Source organism: Trichechus manatus, unplaced genomic scaffold, assembly GCF_000243295.1.
Source record: "Trichechus manatus latirostris isolate Lorelei unplaced genomic scaffold, TriManLat1.0 scaffold00102, whole genome shotgun sequence".
In the NCBI taxonomy this organism is placed as follows: Eukaryota; Metazoa; Chordata; class Mammalia; order Sirenia; family Trichechidae; genus Trichechus; species Trichechus manatus.
The window spans coordinates 10074894-10092415 of record NW_004444038.1 but is presented as its reverse complement, the minus strand read 5'-3'; the positions used below and the strand labels follow the sequence as shown (position 1 = coordinate 10092415).

General features: G+C 45.9%; 1 protein-coding gene across 7 annotated transcripts in view; it reads right to left on the bottom strand.

The window, feature by feature from the left end:
• Positions 1–17522, bottom strand: part of MCF2L (MCF.2 cell line derived transforming sequence like) — a 247809-nt gene that overhangs the window by 150673 nt on the left and 79614 nt on the right. For 2 of the 7 annotated variants that reach the window (XM_023737417.1, XM_023737419.1), the window contains exon 1: positions 3642–3933. The exons of the other annotated variants lie outside the window; for them this stretch is intronic. In XM_023737417.1, the coding sequence (XP_023593185.1) occupies positions 3642–3714 (73 nt within the window). In that variant the 5' untranslated portion in view covers positions 3715–3933. Of the gene's footprint in view, positions 1–3641; positions 3934–17522 lie in introns of those variants that run through there. 7 annotated transcript variants of the gene reach the window in all.

Genomic DNA, 17522 nt, shown 5'->3' with positions numbered 1-17522 from the left:
GAGTGCACACAACTTCTAGTGGGATTCTTGTCACATACAGAACCCCTGAGACACTGGAGACCCAGAAAGAACTTCGTGCCCCGTCTTCTGACTTCCAGAGTCTCACTTTGAAAATCTCTACACATCTGACCCCCTAGTATTTCTTCAATTTTGGTGCTCTGACACATCAGCATTTCAGCTGGCTTTTAAGTAACAAGTATAGCTTAACCTTCTCTCTCTCTCCCTCTCTCACACATACACACACACACACTCACTCCACATGAGCACACTGCTGTTCAGAAACAAAGGTTTTTCAGGTAGCTTTTTCCCTTTTCTTACTCGTTCTAAAATAATTGCTTGTCAACACTTTAAAAAACATAGCTCTGTTAAAGATCAGGGAAATCAATGCACATCACTTTTACAGACCTCATTCCTTCCACTGTTCATGAAGTGACAGAAAGCACACACGGGCAGGCACTCGGGTTTATCTTCTGTTCAGATCTGCTTTCCAAAAGGATTTAACAGAATCTGCCCCATGGAAAGGGGGAGCACTGTGACCTACTTGGTGCAGAAACGGGCAATTACTCAGATCTGTAATCCAAACATCAAGCTTCCTTCCAGGAATCACATTAGCTCCCCAAAACCCTTCACTGAAGTGTAGACAGGTACATCTCCCCCCACTTTCTAAGCAACAAGAATTCTCTAAAACTAAAAACAAACAAACAGTTATATTAACCTTCACCAGAAACACACCCCAGACAGACAGAAACCGTAAGATACAGCGTGGAGAAGGTCCAGGCAGTGCGAAGCACAGGGAACCAGAAAGTGGTCTGTCCCAAGCTGGACGGCCCGTCAGGTGGGTCTGTGGGGTGCAGTCTGTGCTCACCACCGCAGGCAGAGACCCAGTGCTTCACGGAGCAGAGGGAGGGACACTTCCTGAAGGGGCTTTTTAGAGGGAGGGCCCCTTTGACATAGGCGCTTCATTAATATTGCCCCAACCAGGAGAGGGGCCTTTGAGTACCCCCAGCAGGCCCGAGGAGCTGGTCCACCCCACCTCCAGTACAAAAATAGGAGAGAAAGCAAGGCCACAGACAGACATCAAGCTGGGCTGCTACCCGCAAAGGAAAGTGGATGTTTAAGAAATTAACGGGACAAGAACAAAACAACCCATGTATTTGGGGTCCATGTGTGTGTACGTGTGTGTGTGTGTGTGAGACACAGAGAGAGAGAAGGGAAGGCAGAGAGAGAAGAAATAGAGAGAAAACACAAAGGGGATGGACAGGGATGGAGAGGAGGAGGCAGAGGAAGGCAGAGTGTTGCAGTTTATGGATCTCTACCCACCTCATTAGTTGGGTGAGAGACAACAGACAAGATAGGCTGACACTGGAATGAAGAATGCGGCCCCTGGAATTTGCCATCTTTAACTCAGTCCTCTAGGTCACCCAGCCTTGGAACTCTGAAGAAATAAACAGTGAGGAGAACCCATTTGGTCTCTCTCACACAACCCAAATTACTCTTTTCTAATCCTCTAATCTTCTCTGGGCTTGTTCTTAGCCCCGGCCCCTGACTTTGGACAAGATACACGTTTCTTCCAGCCCGGCTGCGGCGTCTGTCCAGTGTGAGTGAAGTGACCACTTGCGCTTGTTTTATGATGAAAGGAGGCGAATGTGAACTTGACTTGGAAACAGCAGGGGTTAAATGAATGTCAGATATTCAATTACACAAATCTCTGAATACCCACGTAAAATGTCCCACCCTCTGACAGTATTCTACACCAACATTTAAAGAAAGGTTTACTATCACATGTGCTAACAACTCTGCTTCTTCATAAGACTAACGAAACTTTTTTTAATTAATTAACTTATTTTTTGGTCGGAAACACAGCAAATAGCTTCTAGAGGCTGGGGAAAACGCCCTTCATCCCTCATTACACCAAATTCCCTCAAGACATTTATTTAAGAGTCCATTTATATTAAAAAGAAAGTATATGTTAGAAAAACTCTAAGAATTTTGTAAGAGAAATGTATAAGAATTAAACTATTATATAATTACAAAAACAAATGGACATTTAAAATAATTACATACTGAAGAATTCTGTCCTTGTTCTACTACAATAAATTGCACGTAGCCATAGTATGCCCCCCTTCCCTCCCCCCCAAAAAAGCCTGGTAGACTTCACAAAGAGCACTGCATGCTTTTGAAATCTCTAATATTCCAGACAATAGTTATGTTCTGGGAAAGTATTTTTTGTAGGGGCTCTTTTGTGGGTATGTTTACAGCATTTTTATTTTGACACTGACTTCAGATATGAAATCAAACACTTTTCCTAATATTTACAGGTGTTCATGTTCTGGGTTTAGAGTGAATTACTGGGGTTTTTAATGTGGCCATCTAAACATTCACTATCTTTTGACTCTTACATACTAGGGCAATTCATTTAATCAGTAATTTGTTATACACTCAGTTTCTTCATTTTCAAGTTGGAAACCTCAGAAGTTTATTTGCTGCCATTGATACTAATTCATTAAAATTCATACAAATACTTATTGCATGAATTATTTTGTCAATATTTGGCAGAAGTACCAGATGGAAAATGTAATTATTCCAAATTACTTCAAAAAGAGTCCTCTTCCATTCTTAGAAACACACAAGTGAAACCCACACCGTGTCCTTTGATTTCCTTTCTTCCCACTCAACAGTCTGAGTTTCCTTTCCCCATGTCAGTATCTTCGCTAGTTCCAAACAGCCTCAGTTACCACAAGGTCAACACTGATCTGGAAACTACCTACTCTGAGATCAAGACCAGCATGACTATTACAGAAAAACACCTACCCCATGAAGGGAGCCCCGTTTCCTCGTGTATAGGACTCCCGAGTAGAAAGGCCAGCTCCTGAATCATGCTGGGTGAGAGCAGTTCATCATGGGGCTGGCGCCCGGCAGTCATGCCCAGCAACAGGACTGCAGTGTTCGCGGAGCAGCTGTGTGGGGAAGTCTGAGGCCGTTCCTGCCGGGGGCTTGGGAGTCACCAACAATGAAGATGCAGTCCTTTCACTGATAATAATCTTACTGCTTCTTTTATGTTCCAACAGAAGCATGTCTATTAAAAATCTCAAACAAAGGACCTTCAGTGAAAGGATTTATCTTCAGCTTTTCAAGATGAGTTGAGATACAGTGCACCTATATTCTAAAAGCAGATACAACAGATGCTGCCTCTGGCATGTAAGAGAAACATACCAGGCCGGGGTGGAGACGAGTGGTCACGACCTTATAATGCTGCTCAAGCAGGTGTTAAAGAGGGCGGCGCAGACATCAGAAACACTTTTCTACTCTGAAGGTACAGGAATCCTCCTGCTTATAAAATAACACTGTAAAAGAGCTTTGATTTGAAACCAGAAACACCCAAATTCCCAGCATCAATGCCATTTAAAACCACGGAGACCATGATGTACCGGGGGTTTTATTTTTGCAGCCCCCAACTACACGAACAAAGTGCTGAATTTGCTTCTTTTGCCAATGAAGCGTGAAAACCAGATTTTATCCATCCTGCCTCTTCCGGAACCCCCACGCCCATTTGCGCCCCGATACATTACAACGGCAGCCACAGCAGGCAAACGCCATGCATTCACCTGGCAATCAACCACCGACCACCGAGCCAGACACACCTGTGTTTCTTTTCAGAAAGAGCCACAATTCTGCCAGATCCTTGTACAGCAAGGAGAGAAGGCTTAAGGTCATACTGTCACACGTCAACGTGCCGGCAGGTTCAGGAGGCAGCGACCTATTTATCGGGACGCCCGTCTTCAGCACACAAAGAAAGAGCGCACAGCTCCATCTTTGGGGCACAGCCGAGCAGCCGGGGATACAATACCTTTCTTCAAATTACATGCACAGCGAGCTGCTCTGTGCAGGGCCCAGCTCCGGCCGGCGGCGCGGGGTTCGCAGCCTCCCGGCTGCTGGCAGATTTTTATTTTACTGATTAAGGAGCAGCCGCCCTGGGCTGGGGTTCATTTATCCTGCACGCGCGCACGCGTTAACTGTTAAAATGCTGGCGGCACCAAAGCTCGGCGTGGCCCTGCAGCGCCAGCTCTCCTGCAGTTGCGTCTCCAGAGCCTCCCTGCAGGAGCCCTGCGCTTAGCGAGCCGGTAACCTATCAACTAAGCCAGCTCGGACCGACCGACAGACGGAAGCCTGCGGGACCAGGAGCCCCCGCCCGCCGGGCCAGCCCCCAGCGCCGCCAGCAAGCCAGGCCAGTGAGTTCGAGAGCGCATCGATGGGGGAAGGTCTGGATCTGCTCCCCATAGCACATGCACCAGGGACGGGAAACGCACGCTGCAGCGCACCCAGGCAGCTGCTCCCTGCAGGCTATTAGTGTCAGCAAATTCGTTTTACAAACGTATACCACATACACACGGTTTCCCCAGCGCTAGCAACTTCAGATGCCAGGCTTCAGAATGCCCGAAACGGTACGAAGAACATGTGAAATATAACGAGGGCATTTCTTTCAGAGGGTGGGGGAGGGTTGGGGAATAGTCCTTAAATATGACACTTGAAAACTGACAGTCCAGGACAGGGCTTCTTACTCTACACCGTGCACGTGAATCACTTGGGGATCTTGTTAAAATATGGATTTTGACCCTATGGGGGGGGGGGTACTGAGATTCTGTTTCCAACGAACTTCCAGGTGATGCTGAGGCAGCTACCCGTAAAAATCCGTTGCCGTGGAGTCCTATTCTGACTCACAGCGACCCTACAGGACAGAGTAGACCTGCCCCATAGGGTTTCTAAGGAGCGGTTGGTGGATTCTAACTGCCGACGTTTTGGTTAGCAGTTGGCTCTTAACCAATGTGCCCCCAGGGCTCCCCAGGTCTCCTAGTGCGTGGATGTTTTGAGCAGCAAGAACCTCAGGGGCTGAGGAGACTAGCATATGAGTCCCTGAACAACACCGTGTCTGCGTTGGAGTCTACAGGTCCACAGACAGGAGGGCCTGAGAGGACAGAAGGGGGCCTCTGGCTTCACGCCCTCCTGGCTCCCCTTCTGCTGGCTAACGGCCCCCAGCGCTCACCAGCCCCTCCCTCCATGACCCTCACATGTCTGGATTTGTGTTCTGGACTCCAGCCCCACCTCTCTTCTGGCACACAGTTCAGACGATAGGGTATAGTGCAGACAGACAGCATGGGCTCTCGAGTCAGACCTGGCTTGTCACTTCCAAGCACTATAAATCTGGAAAGTTATTTAACTTCTAGTTCTCGGTTTCTTTATCCGTAAATATCTACCTCCAGAGGGACATGATAATAGATAAAATTACAGACAACGGGTTCCTACCTTGGTGGCTGCCTTGGTAAATCTCAAGGCTCCCCCCGCATCAAAACTCAAGTTCTCTTCTACTCTGCAGAAGTAGAATAATGTGGTCCGCAGAAGCCACACTGCCCAGGTTCAAATCCCAATTCTGCAGCTTACTTTGACCTTGGACAAGTTACTTAAAATTTTCTTCCACCTCGGTTTCCACATCTTTAAATGAATGATCTTGTGAAAATTAAATGAGAAAAATCACATACAGAATTTAGCACAGAACCTGGCTCAGTAAACATTACTCATTGTTATTTTTCTTGTGGCTATAATTATTGATTCACTGACAAAGGTAAATCTGCAATTTCAAACTTTCTTCTGAACTCAAGACTTATGTCCACCTTAAGGAGATTTTGAAGTGAGACATCTAAAGTGAAGTCATTGCTTTCCTCCTCAGCGGTGGGTGCTCCTTCTGAAAAGACGCATCTGTGTAAATCAGTCGCCTCCACTCCCAAACCAGAAACTTCAAGCCATATTCTTAACTCTTCCTCTCTCCAGACCTCCCACGCCTACTCTGGTAGATTGTATTATTTGTTCATAATTATACCTTTTTCCATTGACTCTAAGCTTAGACAGTGATTTGTTTTGGCTAAAGTGCTACGAGCAGGAACTCTAATAGGCATTGCACTTTTTTTTCCCCTTAGACTTTTATGTTCCTATCTTCTGCCATAAGAACATAATGTCTCAGATAAGAGGATTTCCTTCAGCCTATGCCCTGTAGTGAGAACACACTGGAGGCCAGCAGAGTCACAGCTGGTTCATGTAACAGGAACACAAACGTTTTTTAAACCACTAAGCTATTGGAGTTGTTTGTTATTGCAGCAGAAGTTAACTAATACATCTGCTGATTTACACTTCTAAAACTCCAGCCTCCCATTCTGGAACCTGGTCCTCTTCTTTACTCCTGTTGCTATGGCACTTGCTCTAATCCCGGTCTTTCCTAGATTATTCTAACAGTCTTTTTAAAAACTGGCTCCACTTCCTTCAGTATGTCATCCCAATGTTAGCAGATTTATTTTGTAAGCATAACTCTTACATCATTATTCTGTAGGTGGTGTGGAATCATTGAGAAAATTTAAACCTATGAAAGTATAAACTCCTTGACACGGCAGACAAGGCCCTTCAAAGCCAAGCTCCAACCCTCTTTTATAAAATTTCCAGCCTGTACTCACGTTATCCTACCTCCGATTCTCCCCTTTCTCAAACCATATCAAAGTTCCTGCCATTCCCTGAGCACATCTGCACTCTCAGTTCCGTCTGCCCCAAATGCCCCTTTTCCTGAGGGGAAATCATACTCACTGTCAAGGCTCAGCAGAGATATTGCCTCCTTGACTCACACTACCTGACCTCAGAACCTACTATAGAGCTATGGAAGTCAAAACAGCCTGGTACTGGTACAATGACAGATACATTGACCAATGGAACAGAATCCAGAACCCAGGTGTAAATCCATCCACCTACAGTCACCTGATCTTTGACAAGGGCCCAAAGTCCATCAAATGGGGAAAAGATAGTCTTTGTAACAAATGGTGCTGGCAAAACAGGATGTCCATCTCCAAAAAAAAAAAAAAGAAACAGGACCCATACCTCATACCAAACACAAAATAGTTCAAAATGGATCAAAGACCTAAATATAAAACCAAAAACTATAAAGATCATACAAGAAAAAATAGGATCAATGCTAGAGACCCTAATACATGGCATTAACAGGATACAAACATAACCATCAACACACAAACTCCAGAAGATAAGCTAGATAACTGGGCTCTTCTAAAAATTAAACACTCATGCTCATCCAAAGACTTCACCAAACGAGTAAAAAGAACCTAAATTTTGGCTATGACAAATCTGACAAAGGTCTAATCTCTAAAATCTACAGGAAAATCTAACCCTCTACAACAAAAAGACAAATAATCCAATTAAAAAATGGGCAAAGGAAATGAACAGACACTTCACCAAAGAAGACATTCAAGCGACTAACAGACACACGAGGAAATGCTCACCATCACCGGCCATTAGAGAAACGCAAATCAAAACCACAATGAGATCCATCTCACTCCAGCGTTACTGGCACAAATCAAAAAACAGAAAATAACAAATGTTGGAGAGGCTGTGGGGAGATTGTAACTCTTCTGCACTGCTGGTGGGAATGCAAAATGGTACAACCATTTTGGAAAACGATATGGCGCTTCCTTAGAAAGCTAGAAATAGAAATACCATTCAATCCAGCAATCCCACTCCTAGGAATATATCCTAGAGAAATAAGAGCGATCACACAAATAGATATATGCACACCCATATTCACTGCAGCACTGTTCACAATAGCAAAAAGATGGAAACAACCTAGATGCCCATCAACAGATGAATGGCTAAACTATGGTACATACACACAACGGAGTACTGCCCAAGGATAAAGAGCAATGATGAATCTGCAAAGCATCTCATAACATGGACACATCTGGAGGGCATTATGCTGAGTGACGTAAGTCCATCAAAAAAGGACAAATATTGTATGAGACCACTACTATAAAAACTCATGAAAAGGTTTACACACAAAAAGAAACAATCTTTGATGGTTGAGGGAGGGTCGGGGGTGGAAAAACACTAAATAGACAATAGATAAGAAGTAACTTTGGTGAAGGGTAAGACAGTACACAGTACTGGGGAAGCCAGCACAACTTGTACAAGGCCAGGTCATGGAAGCTCCATGCATGGACAAATCCAAACTCCCTGAGGGACCAAATTACTGAGGGCTGTGGGGTCCATGGTCTCAGGGAACATCTAGCTCAACTGGCATAACATAGTTTATAAAGAAAATGTTCTACATTCTACTTTGGTGAGTAGCGTCTGGGGTCTTTAAAGCCTGTGAGTGGCCATCTAAGAGACTCCACTGGTCTCACCCCTTCAGGAGCAGGGGAAAATGAAGAAAACTAAAGACACAAGGGAAAGATTAGTCCAAAGAACTAATGGACCACAACTACCACAGCCTCCACCAGACTGAGTCCAGCACAACTAGATGGTGTCTGGCTACCTACCACCACCGACTGCTCTGACAGGGATCACAATAGAGGGTCCCGGACAGATATGGAGAAAAATACAGAACAAAATTCTAACGCAAAAAAAGACCAGACTTACTAGCCTGACAGAGACTGGAGAAACCCCTAGAATATGGCCCCCGGGCACCCTTTTAGCTCAGTAATGAAGTCACTCCCGAGGTTCACCTTTTAGCCAAAGATTAGACAGGCGCATAGGACAAAACGAGACTAAAGGGGCACACCAGCCCAGGGGCAAAGACTAGAAGGCAGGAGGGGACAGGAAAGTTGGTAATAGGGAACCCAAGGTTGAGAAGGGAGAGTACGGACATGTCATGGGGTTGTTAACCAATGTCATAAAACAACGGACATACCAACTGTTTAATGAGAAGCTAGTTTGTTCTGTAAACCTTCATCTAAAGTACCATCAATAAGCAAATAAATATTACCTCCTTATGGAGAGCATTAGGTCCCTGGGTGGTGCAAACGATTGCACTTGGCTACTAACTGGACGGCTGGTGGTTCAAACCCACTGAGCAGCGCCATAGAAGAAAGGCCTGGCAATCTATTTACGTAAGATCACAGCCCAGGAAAACCCTATGCAGTTCTACTCTATCTAACACGAAAGGGGTCGCCATGGGTCAGGATCGACTCCATGGCAATGATCTGTTTTTTTATGGAGATCACTGCTGGCCCCAAATCCCCGCTCCCCTCCTCTGTGCCTTGAGCCGTTAGTGCAACACACTTCACAACTCTGAGCGGGGGGCCACATCCTCACTGGACTGAGGATGTCCTGAGGGCAGGGGACACCTGAGTTATCCAGCACTTTATTAAGCTCCTATCACATGAATGAAGAATAGTCCAAAAAGGTGATTCGATTCTGTGAAGTATGATACCAGAACCCAAGCTCTTTTACCCAGAGGGACTTTGTTTTTAAACATCAGAATAATGAGAGGTGCTAATTAGGCTCTCTTCCAATGAGAGAGGACGGCCACATGGCAGAGGTAGGGGTTTTCTGTTAGAGAAGCAAGGATTCTGTGGCACTGCCAAGACTGAGGCTAGATATGGTGATGCTCATCTAACTATTCATTTGCTTTGTTCGGCTTTTCTCCCTCGACCCTCCCTACTTCACACCACACGGTAGTTTCTGCGTGGGCAAAGACCTTGTATGTCCGGGCTATACAGCAGATTCTCAAGTAGTCATTAAATGAACAGAACACGGTAACAAGGAAGGCTGTAGAAGTCTCGTAGCTCACTATGACTTAGACTAGGTTCACTCCGGACCCAAAACAGGGAGAGGGGATAGACAATCTGTGATGTGCCATCAAACCTGTTATTTTGTGAAGACAACCTCATAATTATCCTCTTTATACATTCTTGGAAGGACTGTGAACATCCTTTGTTTTCTTCAGGAGTTGATCCATTTGATAATTCCAACAACATATTAAAAGCTGGCGCAAGAAATTGGAGTTAAGACGCTTGCAGATGCATTGGGTCCACTGTTTTGGTCATGACTGCTTACATCATGATCCCTTCACCCATTTTATGAAGAATGACATCCAAGAGTGGTCTAAGCTGGGTCCCTCCCCAGCAGCTCTCGACTGTTAGCGCTTCATACGGACAAAACCAAGGTTGAAGGGTTGCCCTCTGGGCCACGTGATCCAGATTAAGTCATCACACTTCTCACTGATCTCCTTATGCAGAGTTGATGTCTACACTTTCTGAAGCCATGGCTTAAATCTTGGCTGGTGAGGACCCTTTTCAATATAAATTTGGATGCCCCAGATAGCAACTCTATTTTTATTGGTTTATTCTACAGACTGTGCTTGATGCGTACATGTATCCGTGGGTGTGCTGCAAGCTTTCACAGCCTCTGAGGTCCGAGGCCTGCCGTTTGGGAAATATTGGCAGTGTGTATTCCTAATAGCCTATTTGCTTCTGTAGCGAGGAATACAGAACTACACTGCACTGGAGTAGTATTTTACACAAAAACAAACACATACTCTCCTATAAAAGTTGGCCACCTTAAGAAGTCCGACGCAGAGTTTAAGAAAGGAAAGCTACTAGTTTGTATGAGGTTTTTCCCTTCAAAGACATACGATTCGTTCACCCAACAAATACGTGCCAAGTGCCATTCAAGACACTGGGGGATACAGAAGTGAGCTGGATAGATAAAATTCTAGCTCTCACAGAATAGATATTCCAGTGGGGAGAAGACAAGTATGGATGTTCTACAATGCAAAGGTTATTTGTGCCTTTGCCCAACATAAGCCCTGTTCAATGAAGGGTCAGGAGAAAAATATTTTGAAGATAAATATCAAATTATTAATCCTGTAAATGCTCCTGGCCTTACCTGATCTGTGTCCCTGCGATCTCTTTGGCTTCACATCCACCACTCCTTTCTCCCACTCGGCTCCAGCAGGACCCCCCTCCCCAGGCTGCTCCAGCCCCAGGCCCTCCTTTACTGGCCCCTCTCAGAAGGACATTCCCAAAGTCCCCAGGGCTAACCCCTCACCTGCTTCGCATCTTTTCATACCTGTCACCTTCCCTGAGAGAGATGACTTCAACAGCCCACTGAAAACTGCAGCCCAGCTCCACTGCTTACTTTTTCGATAGCCCTTAACCTTAACCCTTGTAATATGCGAAATAATGGATTACGTCTATTGTTTCTTGTCTGATTCCTCCACCAGAATATAACCCGCACAGGGGCTGGGATCTTTACCTGTTCTTCTCACAGTTACATCCCAAGCACCTAGAGCAGTGCCTGGCACATGGTAGGTGTGTGACAAATACATTTAAATGAACGTGGTAGCAGGCTGGGAGGGGCGAGAGAAGTAACAAAGAAGGCTGTAGACAAGCAACGCAGATGTTTTTTCTAGAAGGTTTTTTTCTGTGACCTCCTGAACCTGTAAAGGCCCTGGGTTTGGAGTTTTGGCCAATAACTGATCACTCCGTGATTCTTTGCAAGTCTCTTGGTTGCCCAACTCCCAGGAAACAGCAATCTGACACCCCGAGTGTATGCTAACTCTCCCCACTGCTAAAGGGGGAAATTACTCATGGAAATACCCAGACACCTTGTTCTCATCACAAGCTGCTTTTTGTTGCTACATCCTATCAGCCCACCAGGCAATGACGCTTTTTTCCTCCGTGTGTTGCTCACTGAAGGATCATTGATGTCCATTTCTGGTTTGTAACCCCATTGTGATGCACGCTGTGGATGGAATTGATGCTATCTAGAATGTGGGTCATTTAAGAAACAAGTGCAAACCAGCATTTATTCAAGATCCCAGTGACCGTGAGCAAGGGCGAGGTCAATGTGCCTGCATGTGTTTCTGGAATGTCCCCAGGGCCCAGACTCCCACTCTGAGGGACTGGTCAGTACCCGTAGGCCTACAGGTCAGAGGAAAAGCTCCCCGGAGGGGCGAGAATGACACTTCCCACCGATGCTGAATCCTTCTGACACCCAATGTGACATCCAAGACAGCTGAGGCCTGCAGAGCCCAGAGCCCTGCTGATCCGAAGACGTACCTGATACAGGTCGAGAACTGGACGGGGCTGTTTGGTTCACTGTAGACAGCCCACCTGTCTTCAGGACTTAATGAATCCAGTCATCCCAGCTAGTGAAGTAAGACCAGTCCCAAACTGATAATAAAACGTGAGTCTCTTTCTTCAAAAACTGGTATAGCATTCCAGACATCGTTTTGTGTGTTCTTCCTTATCTGATTTACCTGAAGACATTCTCGGCCTTACCTAACTGAAGTAAAAGCCAAACTAAGGGTATTGGAAACAGAAACCATCAGAGCTAGTTAACGCCCGCCCAGGACTGGAAGTCTAGCCCATAAAACCCTGTCCACTGTCACACAACACACTGCTTTGGTGAATAAATTATTTGCTTAATATAAATGCTCTTCAATGAGTCAGATCATGTGATTTTCTTGATATTCAAACGTTTCTGACCTGCAAAAAAGGCTATTTCATGGTTCAACCTCGTAACGTAACTAAAACAAGGAAGAGAAAGTAACAACCAGTCGTGACAAAGGCTGCAGACACGTCATGGAAAGAACAAGGTCTGAGGAGAAAACACCCAGGCGCTAGGCAGCCACAGGAGATGACACCCCACGGGGAGACCCCAGCCGTCCTCGGCATTTGCCGCTCGGAACTGGTACTTCCCTGGGAGGAATTCTAGGGACAGGGCCTCTGTTTACAACCGGCCTACTGGAGAAGCCTGGCACACAGAAGTCCAGTGTCCCCAGTGCCTAGTACACAATTATCATGCAAGAGCGTCCTTAGCTGGAAAGAGATGAGAAACACTGCACTTCATTATAAACATGGCTTATTTATTGGAACAGGTGCAGTAATGTTTGTTAAATAAGCAAAATCATATTATAAACCCAGATAATGTTTAAAAGACTGATGAAAGTCGGCATAGCCCAGGGACACTGCAGCCCAGGGTCTGTCTGGCAGACAATGACGGTCTGTCCCTCTGGGCCTGGCTGCCCCCCCCCGTCTCGTATTCTGAAGGATAACTTCCTTTCCAACCGAGCCCCCGCAGGGCCGAGGCTCTCCCACTGTGTACTCAGTCTGTCACAGCTAATAATATCACACGGCTTCATTTTTTGCTCTGTTCTACCCACAGATTCCTTCTGCCTGTTGCAGATGGAACAGCCCTTCCTTCAGGTAACAACAGAGGACCCTCCAGCACTGTAGATTATAACCACCTGCAGTGCTGACGCAGCATGGGGATAAAGGACAATTAGAACTTCATGAGACAGCGGACAGCACTGTGGCCCATTCTGGCAGAGGCCAGAGATCCGAGAAAACCAGTGCTCTTCCAGGCAGGGCTTGCACCCTTGGGAGCGGGGACGTACATGGCTTCCACGTAGGTGCAGCAGTCTCTTGGGCAGCCTCACTGCCGGCTCCTCCTTCCTGCCACGTGTCTGTGAGCTCACCGCCCTCTCTGTCCAGATGAAACACAAAGTCAACTATGACCAAGGAAGCGAGCCTGTATCCTATAAACCAAAGGCTGGTCTAAAGCTGATGGTTTCTGTAGAGACCAAAACATTAGGAGATGTATACTCAAAGAATATACCAAAGAAAAATCTATACTCCAAGAAAAATACCAGAAGTTTTATAGCACTTGACAGGGACCTTGGATATTGGGGGAAAAAATTAAACAATAGCAGGAGAATATCCTCTGATCAACTACTGTTTGAAAAAATACATATAAACTAAAATGTTTATGGTTTGTATGTTTCTCTTTTTCGTTTTTATGGTTCCCCATTTAGTTAGGGAAAGGGTAGAACCCACAGGATCTTCCTATTCTGATGTGAAATGAAAGGGCTTCCCTCAGAGATACCAAACCCAAACCAGACCAGTTGCTGTTAAGTCAACTCGGACTCACGGAGACACCACGTATGTCAGAGTAGAACTGTGCTTCACAGGGTTTCCAATGGCTGGTATTTTTTCAGAAGTAGATCACCAGGCCTTTCTTCTGAGGTGCCTCTGGATGAACCTGAACCACAGACCTTTTGGTTAGCAGCCAAGGGCTAACACTTTGCACTCCCCAGGGACTCTCCCTCATGGACAGCTAGCAAAACTTAGCACTAGACAAATTGGAGTCTAACAAGTGTTACCGCAGACAGTCTTTGCTACTCTCTGTATTTGTTTTATAAATTCATTTGCTGACTTGGTGGTTAAAGCAGGCAGTAATCCATCTCCCGAATTTCCTCTTCCACGGTGTTTTACAACCTTCCAATGCCATCAGCCTCAAGTGTCTGCTTAGACACACAAAGCTCCCACATGTTGAAAGTAGAGACTTACAATAGTTAAAACACAGCCATGCCCAGAAGGATAACTGCAAGTACAAAAACAACACTTATTTGTGTTATTGAAGGACTTTTAAATTTGCTGCTCAAATATTTACACAGACTTGGCATTAACGCTTCCCTGTACAGCAGTGCAAGAAAAACTAACCAAGGTATTAAACGGTGTCCTTATGGGTAAAACGCTGTCCTTTTGAACCTTAGAAAAATATTTGTGAAACTTTTAAGACAGGCTTCAGAATAATACATTAGCCTTGAATTATCCAAAGTACTATTTGGGTTCTTCAGTCATTTTCTAGCTGTAATGCAAAAAAATGGGAGAAATAGACCCTTGATTCACCTAACTCTTTACAGGGTTAAGGTCCTTCACCACCTCTGCCTTCTTTAATCATCATAGCAACCCTGAGAGGTAGGTACTACTGCTCAACGAAGTCCCCAACAAGCTGGGTGAAGCAGGACCCAGTGGTTACCACCCAGTTCTCCCCATGGCAGGCGTCAGCAACAGCGCAGCTGGCCACCCTCTCTTTCCTGGAACCATTTCTTTCTCTGGCTTCTGTGATGCCTTGCTGTTAGCTGCCATCGAGCTGACCCCCATCATCAGTTGCAGATCGGACTGCTGTGATCCACAGCGTTTTCACTGGCTGATTTTCAGAAGCAGGTTGCCAGGCCTTTCTTCCTAGTCTGTCTTAATCTGGAAGTTCCACTGCAACGTGTTCAGCATCACGGCAACACACAAGCCTCCACTGACAGAGGCTTGTCATGAAGTGTCTGTGCACAAAGTACGTTATCCAGGAATTGAACCTGGGTCTTCTGCACAGAGGGTGACGGTTTTACCACTAAACCACCAGTGTCTCCATTGATGATGCTTTGCTATCATGGTTTTCTTCCAATCCCCTTGGCTGCTTTTCCTTTAAATCTTAGTGCTCCTTAGGGCTCTGCCCTAGGTTCTCTTCTCTTCTTATTCTATAGAAACTACCTGAGTGAGCTCATCCACTCCACTCCCATGAGTTCAACCACCACTCATTTACTGCTAACATCCCAGTCTGTGGCTCTGACCCAAAGCACCGCCTTGAGCTTGCAATCTCTGTAGCCAACTACCTGCCAGGCGTAATCACTTGGTATCCCCTCAGATTTCCTGAACCAAGTGCATCATCCCTGCTTCCCAGCTTCACACCCACTCCTCCTCACTCCTGACATCTCAGTGGGGGGCTTCACATCAGCCTCCCACCCTGAATCACCTTCTCAGCTAACATGGAACCAGGCTCCAAGTCCTGGTGATGAGGTCTTCACTCCTCTCCACCCACGTTGCTCTTCTAGTGGAGGAATCACACTGCCTTGCTTGGAATTAGTACATAGCCTCTTCACTGAGCTTTTCACACTCCCTGCTTAGAATCCTTCACCGTTCTCAGGACAAAAACAAACTACTTAGGGATGGCATGTGGCTTAGGCTGGGTTCCTTAGAGAAACAAAGCCAGTGAAGTGTATATATATACAAAAAATAATTATATATATATATAGAGAGAGAGAGAGAAAGAGTGATTTATCTCAATGAAATGGCTCATGCAGTTATAGGGGCTGGCAAGTCCCAAGTCCATGGCTCAGGCATCAGGCTGGAGACCTCTCCTGACGCACGTAGCTGCAGGGGCTGATGGATCCAAGATTGGCAGGTTAGATGGCAGGCTGCTGGCTCACAGGCTGCAGAGGCCGACAAATCCAAGACTGGCAGGCAATATAGCAGGCTGCTTGCTCAAGTCCCAAGAATTGGAGGTCAGATGATGATAAGCCCGCTTCAGGATCCACAGCAAGAGTGAGCTTTACCACAGTGTCCATATACATTGGGTGCAGGCCATATCCTTGAGGAAACTTTCCTTACAACTGATTGGCTGATCACATCAGATCACATGATTACTTATGGGAGATCACAAAATGGAGGATAATTACATTATTACATAACTGCCAAACTACATCATAACTGCCAAAGCACTGAGAATCATGGCCCAGCCAAGGTAACACACAACCTTAACCATCATAGCATGTGAGGTCCTTCATGATCTGACACTGGCGTGGCTTTCTTCTCAGGCTTACCCTTACCAGTCCTACCTCCACCACCACAACTCTATAATATACTCCAGCCATAGAAGACAGCAGTCAACTCCAAAGTGAAGCACACAGGTGCTGTCTCTCCATCCTTGGGTCACATGGCAACACAGCATAGGAGAGAGATTTTGAAGGAAGAGTGGGCGGTCGCCACACAGAGGGCTTCACAGGGCACTTGCTTACTCCATCTGTAAGCTCTCAGCATACTACAAACATTACAGCGTCCATTTGCCCAGTTAAATGGGGTTATAGATTATAGTCTCTCATTGTAACTAATCCTCACAAAATAGTCATGTGGCTGAAAAGTAGATAAGACAAAAAAAACACAAATAAGCACAAACAAACAGTAAGACAATGACAGAGCTGATACTACCAGATCCTATCTGTTTTTCATAAGCCAACCACAGGAAAAAGGGCAATCTAATCTAAGAAAATATTGACAAAAAAAAAATTGCTCAGATTAATGTGTTGCTTAAAAAGAAGTGAGATGGGGGAGGCAGGGCCAAGAAGGTGCAGTAGTCAAATGCTTCCAGTGGAACTTCTTACAACAAAGACCAGAGAAAACAAGTGATTTGATTATATGTGGCAATCTGGGAGCCCTGAACATCAAAGGCAGAGTTGAGGAACCGGACTGAGTGGCAGGGGAGGGACAGATGGTTCGGAAGCAGCAAGGAGTTGCCAGACCTGACCCAGCAAGAGCCTGAGCCCTTCAGGACTGATCAGCTTGGGGGTGAGCAGTGAGGCAAGCAAGCAGCTGTGCTCGGGAGGCACGTTTTCCACACTGGGAGAGACCCAGCTGCTGACAGTCTACTTGGCCACACAGAACCAGTGAGAAGCAGCCCTCAACGAAAGATAAGTACTTGCCTATGACTTACCGCATTGATCAAAAACACCCCCCTTAGGGAAAAACCTCTCTTCCATTTACCTCCCAGCTCCCTGCTCTGCACCGGGTCCCAGATTGGCTTCAGCAATTGCCGAGTCCCCTGGGCCAGAAGTAGGATCCGTCACACGCCTGGAGCCATTCTCTCTTGTTTGGAGAGTGAACAAATTAACAGGGGAAAAAATAAACTGCCAGCTCCCCTAAGCCAGGAACCCAGGGTAGGCACAGCTCCTTTGCCTAGGCACAGGCATAAGCGATCCACAGACTTTGAGTGCCTTTCCCCCTACATAGACTTGTGTGGGCCCATTTCAACAGTGTAGGCCCTCATTACCACAGTAGAACAGGGTATATACCAGAACTCTAACT